Below are 12433 nucleotides of genomic sequence, written 5' to 3'. Positions count from 1 at the left end.
TTATCACATGGCTCAGCTGATTGGTTCTCTCCTGTATCGGTAGCCAATGAGCTCGCTGCTCAGCATTCAAATATATGACTAGGGTTTACCGTAGCAGTTGCAGCTTGCTTCAGAAACACTCCAACTTCCCCAGCTCCACCTGTATAGATCAAATGGCACAGCTGATTGGTTCTCTCCTGTATCGGTAGCCAATGAGCTCGCTGCTCAGCATTCAAATATATGACTAGGGTTTACCGTAGCAGTTGCAGCTTGCTTCAGGAACCCTCCACCTTCCCCAGCTCCACCTGTATGATCTGCTACGAGGTGATTCATGTATGATATATGGGGGTTATTTCATGCAGGGCTCTACAGTGCGACCATTTCAGTCGCATTTGCGAATCCTTTTATAAGTAAAGTGTAGACAGGGTGTAAATAAGAGATTCATTGCGCAGTGTAGAGAGCTTCGTTGATTATAAATGTGAGATCGCGATGAACTAAGATAAGTGACAGCTTTTAATGATTTTTAAGGGAGTTTGTAAATGTGATACTGATTTAATACAATACAATTATTTGATTGGTAACTTATATTTCTTATTCTACTTGTTCTTATTCCTGTCGTTTTAATTACAATTTTTAAAAAGCTTATAAAATATATATTTTTTAATAATTTGACAAAAGATGACATACTTTTGATAAAGTTAGAGTCAAATATCCCCTCGTAATGGGAAGGCTACTTTTCGATAAAATTTTGTATTATTGATTAGAAGGTGCTCCTAAAATTTTGAACATGCTCCTAAATTTTTTTCAAAGAAAAGTAAGCATAGCGCCCTCTAATGTATGTTATATTTGCAGCAGCAATATTTCTTACATGCTCACAGCAGCATGTTGTGGATCACAGTAGCAAGTCTTGGTACTTGCTCTGCCGCAGCAGCAGCGTAGCAGATCTATTCCGCCAAGACCAAATACATTAACATTGTCATGTACATTACCATGCCAATCCCTCCGAGAGCTGTCATGACAGAAATACTATATGTCACCATATGCAAATATTTTTGATATGTCAAGATATTTTAAAGTAATATTTAAGAGCATACTCATTTATAATATAATCTTCAGCAAGTCAGTGTTCTGCTAATTTGATCACTTTTTCATTTTATTATTATTATTTATTTAATTTTTTTTTGTGAGAACTTGAGCATCTTTATGCTTTACTAAAAGCATTTAATGACTTTCACTTGTCTAACCTAGTTGGGTTGATTCAGTCATATTAAATAATTTCATTGACTTCAATGAAACCAGTAAATTTAACTGTTGCTACCTGAAGAATATGCTTCAGACTGACAAAACACTGTGTATTCAGTCATAATGTCAGAGAAATTCAATACTATCTCTGGACTATAATCTCTGGACTCTGCCCTGCATTTCAGTCATCCAATTTATTGTGTGTGATAAAAGTGAATTTGGCTTAAGATCAGTTAACACAACCTCCATTAATAACAACATGGAGGGGGGAAAAAAACAATAAAAAGACTAGAGACTGTTGGGCATACAGTGGTGAGATATGATAGTGATTCATGCTTTCTGTCAGCTGTCTGTTCATGCCTTTCTATTTGAGGCAAATATTCACCAGTTTCTGTACAAACACAGTCAGAAGCAGAGCTTATTGTGTAAAACAACCTTAACTGCACACATCAAAACTTAAAGCATATTTAATGTTTATTTAGGCATGGTCTATATCTTAAAACTCTCAGAAATGTCTCAATAATTAGTAACAAGCACTAAGAAACACAAAAGAACTGCAACAGATGGAGGTTACAAGTTTTAATATAAACGAAAGTACATTCAAGAACTGAGAAAAATATCAACATAAGTTCAATATGTACATCATTACCAAATATCCAATGGCATGAATAATGTACAAATGACTATACAGTTGACGATATTTCTGCTGATCCTTCATTAGATGGTCATCTGAAATCTTCACAAACCAAAGCAATTAAAGCAAATGTCAGCATTTTGACTAGAAAATGGTGATACTCATAATTCTTGGTTCCTCTTATGAAATGAGGCCATTATGATTCAAAATTAGTCAAATTCCTTTGTGTGTGTAAACATACTTGGTAATAAAGCTCCTTCTGATTCTGATGAGTCAAATAATTTAGTCTTTCGTTGATTCTGGATCACGTAGAAACTATTTTTAAGACAATAAATCAAGTTGAATATATTAAATAGTTCTGAACTATATACAGCAAATTGTAAAGATTTATATATGAATGCTCAATAACATAAAATCAACAGTACATTTGTGTATAGTTTATATCGTGTTAGGAGCTGCAGTGTGTCCAGGAGATTTTCAATCTTCGCTGGGTTTGTAAACAGCGTTTTTATGCTGTATATTTCAGCCTCATTAATGGAAATTTGCCATATGTGACTTTTTATATTTATGGCAGGTCTATTGTAAATGCTTTATTGCGAGCAGTCCAGATATCAGCTTTATGCTAAACAGCCGGCTGACCTCAGGCACACTCCACTCATTGTGGCCAGCAAAATAACTCTGCTAAAAAGAAAATGAGCAAAAAGTACTGATTCACATAAATACCTCAAAGCACTCTTCTAAAGGTGTATTGCTGGAATGTAGGTTTTCCACATTGCAGGCTGTCCAGACAATAACTGACCCTCCAATATGTGAAAAACAGAAAGAGGAAAACTACTACGCTTTTGAAATATACTTTAAATGGTGGCTGAATGTTTAACTTTTCCAGGTGAATGGCTATATGTTTTTATGGCAACACATTAATGCCTTTCACTCTCTATGCAACCATGCTTTTGGGAAACTTAAGCTAGTATAGTTAAAACATAAATCTCCCCACTCAGTCAGGCCCTAAAATCAACATGGGCCATTTTAGCAAAACACAATCAATACAATCAATAAGAATAAACTTGTAGAGCTACACAGTGTGTGAGAAGTGAACAAATGCTATAGTTAATGTGCTATCGGTGCTATGTATTGATGAGTGCATTGCTTAATAAATGATAAGAGCAGTGTGTCTCTCAGGACTCAACTGTAACAGAACTAAGTGTTGAGGAAATAATCGATTAATATCAAGCTAGATATCATCAGTGAGAACTCAGGCCCTGTCTCAAATGATGCACTTGACGTGGTCCTTTGACTTCATAGCCTTCATTACTCATTCATAAGTTTGTGCCATAGGCTGTCATGTTTGGCAAGTCGTTGTTGTGTCTTCTATGTGTCCTTTCACAAAACCTTCAGAGCAAACTACTTTTTTTGCAGATTGTGTGGCATTATGTCACCAAATCATAGCTATGAGGAGAACTGCAAGAACGACTTTGAAATTTGGGACAGGGCAATAGCAGCATGTTATGGCTGGCTGTACAATCACACATAACCCTGTGCATGGTTTTAATAAGCATGCCACAAGTATTTCAAAAGAAAAAGTAGAAAAACATAAGGATGGCAAGATATTTATGTGTATAATGATCGATGTTGAAGCATACCCTTGTTAAAAAGAAGTACACTTTATCATTCGGTTACAAGAGCACATAAATAAGAATCATCTTTATACAAAGTTTGATAAAAAAAAATCTTGAAAACTAAAAATGTATTGGTGATTTAAAAAATCAATTGTTTTTGCCTATGCATGTTCATTCATGTCTTTTTAAATTTTTTTTAAAGAAATTGAGTCCCGATGTCCTCTACAGAGGACATATTATAACTTATGAATGAAATATCTTTTTTTAATATATCTTTTTTTTAACATTATTTTTAATGCTCTAGTCTAAACAATGTAAAGACATGGAAAAAACTAACTTTTTCCTAAAACTTTTTTCTCGGGTCTTAAGAGATTAAAACAATATACTTAAGTGTGAACTGAAGTTAATTGCATGGTCAATGTAATTAAATAAAAATGTAAATAAAATAAAATAGTTTACATTTATATTAAATGCAATTAGTTAAACATAAGAGTACTTTTCTGACCTGCTTAAGTAGGACTTAAATATATCATTATATGTAATTTCATAATTACATGTTGTGTTTGAAATATGGTCAAAGTGTGCTGTTGAATGTACTGACAAGCATTTCTGGTAAACTAAAATATATTTTAATGTCATCCATAGTGAAACTTGTATATCATGTATTTAAATATATAATAACTATTGTATCAATATACTTGTAATTAAAAAACTTGTAATAGAACATTTAAAATATATTAACTTGAAATGTAACATTTAATGACACACTACAGTTAAAATTGTAATCAAGTACTTTATGTACTTTAGTATGTTAGCCGACACATCAAAATAAATGTTCTTAATTAAAAAAATAATTAAAATAATGCTTAAAATGTACTTTCAATTTTTCATTTGACATAATTACGAAATGCACTTTTTAAAAATGCACTCAAGTGTGTTAAGAAACATATGGAAGTGAACTCTTTTAAACTACACTTAAGTGGCCTTTTGTTTCATTAATATATTATCTGCAAGTACTGTTTTTTATTTACTTTGAAAAGGCCTTCTTTCTTTGCGTGAACATTTGGGCGGCGTTATGCAAATCTTCCCACATAGTGACGTAGACATGTGGGGGCGTGTTTAAACGAGGCGTTTTAGGTAGGCGTGGCTGACTCTGAACTTTTATAAAGAATATCTCTTTGGGTTTGAGACTTTAGTCTTTGCAACTTTAGGGATCTTATCTATTCACGAACAGCTTATAACACTCCAAAGAGAAAGGAAAACTTGAAATCGCATCATATGACCCCTTTAAGTACACTGCAAGCTCAAATTCAATACAATTAAGCACACATCATTTTCACAAGGGTATACCAAAATAAGTGGCCACTTAATCTTGATTAAATAACTTAATGCTAAATCAGTGATGGGAATACTAGATCAGAAGCGTCACATAAAGTTGATTGACATTTCATTTTACTAGACATCTGACATTTGCAGAGTGTTTCAAAATTTTATTATTGTAATAATTAGATACTGTTTTATATATATATATAGGGGAGAGTGGGGTGATTTGAGCCTGTGGGGAAGCCACCCCTTGTTTCTAGACAACCTTAAACAAAATTGGTGATGTGACCACAAATATATGAAGAGTTATTCATTTTACTCACCCTGTGATTGAGAGAGGCCCATGGAATAATTGGTAACTACATTTAAGTTCAATAAACAGTTTTTTTTTTTTGCTGTTCAAAGTGTCTGTTTGTGCCTCTTGTGTCTGAACACTTACAGACAAATCTGAAAAAATATCACACACGTGTTTGTGCTTAAGGAGGTTATAATATGAGGCTATACTGTTAGCATGATGTTAGTTCTAAACTGCTGGATGATACAAGTTTGTTAAAATGGTAGGAGTGGGGTAAGTTGAGCCAAAAGTCATGGGGTAAGTTGAGCCAGTGGCTCACCCCTTCTTATCATTAAGTATCATCTTACTGTAATTCTACATTATACTTCATTCATTTTAAACATTTTTGATTTTGTTCTTTATTTTAAACTTGATTTTGTTTTGAAAATGTAAAAAATTTAAATAGGCTTTGTTTACGAAAATTGGCCATTGAAGTTTTTATGAAAATTTATTTTGCTGCAACATTTATAAGTGGGATGTTAAGTTCTAGTAGCCCAGTTCTGTAAGGTCAATTGCAGTCTGTTTTTTTTTTTTGATAATTCTTCAATTTGAACTTTATTTTGAGCTGAAAATTTTTAATAATTTAAAAATTACTTCAGAGTTGTGAGATGTATCTTTAAATAAAACTTTTAAGAAGTCATCCATTCATCCATTCCATTATCCAAACCTCTTTGTCCTTATTAGGGTTGTGGGGAGCTGGAGCGTAACCCAGCGTCTTGAGCCACAGGTAGAGAAAAACCCTGGATGGAGGGTCAGTCCATCACAAGGCTCACACATAGATTTTAAGAAGTCATTTTTATTGAATTTCTCTTTCTTTGATATAGCATGAGGTGAAAACATTCAGTTTTACTTTAGCATAATCAATGGCACAGTTTAACTCCTTGTGGCTCAACTTGCCCTCTCCCTAGGCTCAATTTACCCCATGCTGGGGGCAAGTTGAGCCAAGAGACCACTTTTTTTTTTCCTTTTTTTTTTTGGAAAACCATATTTTGAAAGCAGTTTATTTTAGATTCAAAGTGATTATTCCCAAGGATGCACCACATCCTGAAATGTATATATATATTTAAGATGGACCTATTACTGTCATGTGCTTTTAATACAAATGCTACTTGCAACATGCACATTGTTTAGATTAGATCCACAGTCCAGTGAAAGTGCAAATGAGGAACTGAATCTATAATTCACTTGGATAGCTTTGACAAATAAAGCCATTCCGCGAAGTGTGTTTATATTGATTAACATTTAGATAAGTGAAACAAATTACACCTGTTACACAGCGCAACAAAATGTGTACATTATTGTACATACCAGTTTGAAATAGCAGACATTCTACTCCTAATCAATGACAGAATGTGCTTGTATAGTCATGATGCTGTATAATAACTATTATATATAACTATTACATCTGTTTTTAAATGTACACATTATACACATATTGCTAGTTCTGCACCTTCCTTTAAAAGAAACCGTTAAAAATGATTTACTCACCTTCACGTTGTTCCAAATTTGTATGACTTTCTTTCCTTGGCGAAAAACAAAAGGTTGGTCTTTTTCATGCAATTACATCAAATAGCGACCGAAGCTTTCAAGCTTAAAAAAGGACAACAAAACACTGAAAAGGACAACAAAACACTGAAAAAGTGGTCCATATGAATCATGTGCTATATTTCATGTTTTTTTGAAGCAATGCGATAGCTTTGGATGAGAAACAGTCTGAAATAATTTACCCTATTATGTTCATTAGAGATTGAATCATTATTTTGAGTCAGATGTTTACAATGAAGTTGATCAGGTACAAAATGCCAGTATGATTGATCCGTTTACAAAAATTTTCAGTTAAAAATGACATAAATTCCAAGGCTTGTGTGTGATTTCAGAAGACTTGGAATAAAGCACACAAGTCATATGCACTGGTTTTATGATACATTTATGGTGCTTTTGTGTTCCACAGAAGAAAGTAAGTCACAGGTTTGGAACAACATGAGTGATGATGACAGAATGTTTATTTTTAGGCGAACTATCACTTTAACAGTGAAAATAACTGAAATAGTCCAATTATTTTGCTGTTACCTTCCACAAGAATACTTTGGACAAAGACAATGAGAAGAAAAGGCCTCCTTCACTCAGTATTTCATTATAAAATCTCTCAGAGAGAACCTTGCTCTAACTGGTAAAAAATGGCTTTCTGTGCCATTGAGAACTCACCATATAATAGCCACAAAACCAGCACGTTTAATTGGCCATAGTCATTTTAGCAGTGGTTAAAACAACGCAATTTGCGATGATATTTCTCATTGCTTAATTCTCCTCTGCAGAGCCCAGCTACAATAAGCCTTTCCTTAATATGTTTCGGCCCATTTCTGTGTTTAAAGAAGACAAGTGGACATCTTTTAGCAACAATGTCACAGATTTTCACTGTCCAAATTGGGATTCTGAACCTCAAATTCAGAGTAGCTGGTAGTGTTCACAAGCCACTTCTGAATTCTTGAAGAAACGTGAAATGTAGGTAGGTACATTGCCTTATAGTACATCTGACACCATTTAATTGGTCTCTTTCTGTTCCAAACTGTTTTTCTTGTGTGGCTGATAGGTGCTAGCAGAGCCATTGCTTAGGATAGACCCCTTAGTAATGCCCGTACTGACCGTGGACAAAGGGAAACTCTCGTAAATCTCGGGCGGTGCCCAGCAGCGGCATCTGGAAAGCAGCAATTTCAGCTCCTTCTGGAAGTTGTTGTTCAGGAAACCATAGATGACTGGGTTCACACAGGTCGACGCCATGGCAGTGAGGTGACAAGCTGAGAAAATGGCATCGTGCTGGCAGACGGGAATTGCTTCGTGGTTCCAGTCAAAAATCGTGTTGAAAACATTCAGTGGCAGCCAACAGAGGGCGAAAGCTGCTACAATCGAGGCTAGCATGGCGTTGACTCGCTTTGAGCCTTTGGTCTTCTTCTGCCGCCCACCTCGTGCCCTTTCAACCATGTCTTTACGACGACTGAGACGCAGGAATATGCGGAAATAACAAACGAGAATGAGCGCCAATGGTAAGCAGTACTGGCACAGCAGCAGCGTTGTGGTATAAGTCAGCCGATTCCCCTCAGATGGCCACTGTTCAATGCAGATGAAGTGATCGCTGAAGGGGTTGAAGGGAAGACTGAGGTTGTGGAAGGGTGAGTTTGTGAGGATGTTGAACGAAAGGAACGGAAGGGAGATAAAACATGCTACGATCCAGATAACCGCAACAGCCAGGTAGGAGTGTCTGATGACTGGTTTCCAACCGGTGGGATGGATGATGAGCTGGTGTCTTTCCAAGGCGATTAGAACCATGGAGAAAATCGAAACTGTTACAGACAAACACTGGACGAACGGCGTCACCTTACACAAAGCCTCGCCCAAAATCCATCGATCCATAAGGGTGTAGATAATGGTGACTGGCAAACACACCAAACAAACAAGGATATCAGAGCATGAGAGGTTGACGATGAAGATGTTGGTAACGTTGCACATCTCTTTCTGTCGTGTGATGACTAAAACCAGGCAAGTGTTGCCCACCAGGCCCACTGCTAACATGGTGCTGTATGCTACGATGAGGAAAGTGGTGCTGCTGAGGGAGGTTGGACAGATGGGATCCTCTAATAACCAAGAGCCAGAGCTGTTGTTCAGATGAGACCGCTCCATTGCCGTCAGTTGCTGTAGTGTCTCTTGAAATGAATGATGACCGCTCTGTCTGGCTTATTCTCCAGGGAGGCGAGGAAATGAAGTGGTATTGTCCAGCGTAAGGCTGCTCCTTCCCAACACCAATTTTCTTTTAGTTCCCAAGTTGTCTCATCTTGTTTTCTTGCATAGCGCAGAACCGTTGATCTGGGAAACCTGAGGACAAAACAATAAAAAATAGCTCTCAAGATCAGAGGAAAAACCGAAGCTGCAAAACATGACAACAATATGAAATTCCCCTGCTCAGAAACATCGTGCCCATTCAAACTGGGTCACATGCTCCCTCAAAATATATTTTGAATGCAGTTGCCAAAAAAATAAAAAATAATAATTATCGTATGTAACAAAAAAAAAACATAACACACACACACAGACACAAATAACTGTTCTTCCAAAACACATAAAAGTGTAACATTTGCATAAAAGTGTAATAGTCTATATGTAATGGTAACCCAGTAATTGCCACAAAAATGTATATACATACATATATATATATATATATATATATACATATATATACACATATATATATACACACACAGAGGCAGTGTAAGAATAAAAAAAGTTTCATATAAATGAATATTTATTCAAACCTGAAAAGCATGAATAATCTGTGACTCAAAAATATAACATTAATGAAAGAAAACTAGACAAAAAAAAAAAGAGAAAAATTCTCATCCAAAAACCAAATCCATCCAAATCAGCACTAATGCAGAACACAAACTTCACAAAAATAACTTAATCAAAAATATACCAGAACGAACTCAAAAAGAAAAATCAACAAAATACCTGCAGCCCTCAGGCCACGCTCCTCACTGCAGTAACAAACACAAACTAGCTCCATTAAACAAAGACAAGCACATTCATGCTGGTGGCCATATATGGTATTTAATATTTAAATTCAGACTCCATGGAGATTAATCTTAGGGATAAACGGAAACTATTCCACAATTTTGGACCAACAATAGAAAAAGCTCGGTCACCCCTCGACTTAAGCAGATCTTGAAACCATCAGCAATCTTTGTTGAGATTACCTTAATGATCTAGCAGAGTTATTTAAATTCAAAATATCAGAAAGATATTTTAGAGCTAATCTATTCAGAGCTTTAAAAACAAAAGGCAAAATTGTATAACTGTCAGTCCTGTGTCTTGTGTTTTTCTCGCCATGTGCCTTCCATGACCTAGTTTCTCCCGTGTTTCCTGCCCATATTTGGTTTTCCTGTTCCTGTTCCCATTAAGTTCCATTTGTTTCAGCGGTGTCCCAGTATCTCCTCGTTTAGTTCTGAGTATATTAGCCCTGTGTTTCCTGAGTCCTGCGTCCTGTCTTAAATGTCATCCCCGCGTGATATGTGTGTGTTCCCATGGTTTGAAGATAATAAAGTGTATTATGCTTCTGGATTTCCTTCGTCTCCTCGTTCCTACGCAGTATGCACACCGTGACAATAACAAATCGACAGCCTGTGCAAAGAGTGTGATATTGTGAAAATATTAGATATAATAAATAAAGATTATATAAAATATTAAATGAACGCATGAACCACTCTCTCAAACTCTGCAAATGTTAAGAAACGCATAGCCTTAGACAATAATCTTCATTGAAAAAACAAATAGATTTAACTACAGCATTTATCTGTTTATCAAATTTGAGGGCAGAATCAAAAATAACACCCAAGTCTTTCACAGTGTTTTACATAGGGGACCAAATCTCCCAGGTCCTTCAAATCTCCAAGTACCTGAAACACCTGTGGGCCCAAACACAATGACCTCAGTTCTGCTCTCATTAAGACGCAAACAATTTAAAGAAAACCAAGACTTAATATCAGACAAGCATGCTGATAATGAGCTTAAGCCTTTTTGTATTTTTTCTTTAAGGGTAGATAAATTTGTGTGTCATCAGCGTAAAAGTGAAATGACACCTCATGTTTAGAAAGAATAGTACCCAAAGGATGCAAATACAATAAGAACAAAACAGGGGCCAGAATGGAGCCCTGAGGGACTCCATAATCCAAAACAGAAACAGAAGAAGAAAACCCATCAAGACAAACAGAAAAAGCTCTATCATCCAGATAGGACTTTTAGGATAGGACCAATTAAGAGCACAACCTTCAATACCCACACATTGTTCAAGTTGTGAGATAAGAATTCTGTGGTCCACAGTATCAATGGCAGCACTTAAATCTAAGAGTAAGAGTATCACAGAATCTCCTAATTCAACAAACAACAAAATATCATTAAAAACTTTTAATAAAGCTGAGTCAGATTGGGTCTGAGATATATCCAGCTGCAGACCCGCAGCACCAGCAGTTTCAGAACCGCAGCCATAGAACCGCAGCCACAGATCCGGAAGTGAAGGGCGGAGTTATTGACAACGAGAGAGCACGGTGAGTAGTCTGTAATGTTTTTGCTATCATACGTTTAATAATTATCGTATATATTACGTTAAGCATTTATCTGCTAAGTCATTATAAAATGCATACATACATAAAGTATGACGTATCGTGTGTAATAAAAGCAAATTACCCCTTAAAAACCGTAAGGTGGCGCTACTCTGTTAAAAAATGTAAGCTCCGCCCTTCACTTCCGGTTCTGTGGCTGCGGTTCTGTGGCTGCGGTTCTGAAACTGCTGATGCTGCGGGTCTGCAGCTGGATACTATTGTTGGGTCTTTGTTTTGCTCTTTGATGGTGTTACATGTTTTTGGAAGTTATAATAAGACATAACACAATTCCCCAGGGAAATGTTGGAAGTGTGACTCAGTGTTAATTTTCAACCTGCTATGGCATGAATCCAAAAAATTGTATAATGTTTTTAAATTTTCGGTTTAGCATCCTGCTATCAAAGCAACAGCAGTAAGGCCAGTGTAGCATCTGTATTAAAGCCAATGTAGTCAATGCAGGAGACATGTGGTCATTAATACCAAACGTAATTGTAGTAATCCTTAATATTTTAGTAAATACATCCATCCATCCACTGAAAAAATAATACTTTGGACCAACTTAAAAAAAAAAAAAAAAACCTTAGTCCTATTTGTTAGTCAATTATTATTATTTTTTCAAATTCAATTTATGATTTTGTTCAAACCTTAATAATGACAAAAAAAAAAAGAACATTAAAAAAGTCATAAGATTGTTTATAATTTGTTATCTTTGTATTTGTTTATTTGTGTCAACCTGCATATGGATTCAATTCAACTCACCTTCAGTGGACATTTGTTACAATTTTATAGCTAAATTAGCCATAATGTACATTTTAACTAAAATCATTTTGCTAGTCAATGTTTAATTCAGATGTTTATGTTTAACAATGTTTAACATCTTTGAAAGACCTTAATGTTTATTTTTATGTCATTTTAAAATCTGTATATTTTCTATTGTGTAATAAAAAAACACCCCCTAAAATTCAATAAAACCCACAATAATTTCTACAGTCAGTAAAGCTCTTCACATCAAAACTATGATATCAAGCTATTAAAAATATGTTTCTATTAGTTTTTGTTAAAAGCAAGTGTTATTTGCCTAAACTGGACAAAACAGCTGTAAAACAAAAACCATAATTTTCTATTAGACTGATAAAAATAAAAATTCACTTTTTTAAAT

The 12433-nt window shown here is 35.3% G+C and overlaps 1 protein-coding gene across 1 annotated transcript; it reads right to left on the bottom strand.

The window, feature by feature from the left end:
- Positions 1 to 7669: 7669 nt before the first annotated feature.
- Positions 7670 to 8946, bottom strand: npy8br (neuropeptide Y receptor Y8b). The gene has a single exon (XM_016528930.1). It carries the CDS (start codon positions 8801 to 8803, stop codon positions 7670 to 7672), a length of 1134 nt encoding a protein of 377 aa, XP_016384416.1. The 5' UTR covers positions 8804 to 8946.
- Between the last annotated feature and the right edge of the window lie 3487 nt (positions 8947 to 12433).

Source organism: Sinocyclocheilus rhinocerous, unplaced genomic scaffold (genome assembly GCF_001515625.1).
Source record: "Sinocyclocheilus rhinocerous isolate Xijiao unplaced genomic scaffold, SAMN03320098_v1.1 scaffold451, whole genome shotgun sequence".
Lineage (NCBI taxonomy): Eukaryota > Metazoa > Chordata > Actinopteri > Cypriniformes > Cyprinidae > Sinocyclocheilus > Sinocyclocheilus rhinocerous.
The sequence above is the reverse complement of the archived record's forward strand: the minus strand, read 5'-3'. Positions and strand labels throughout refer to the sequence as shown.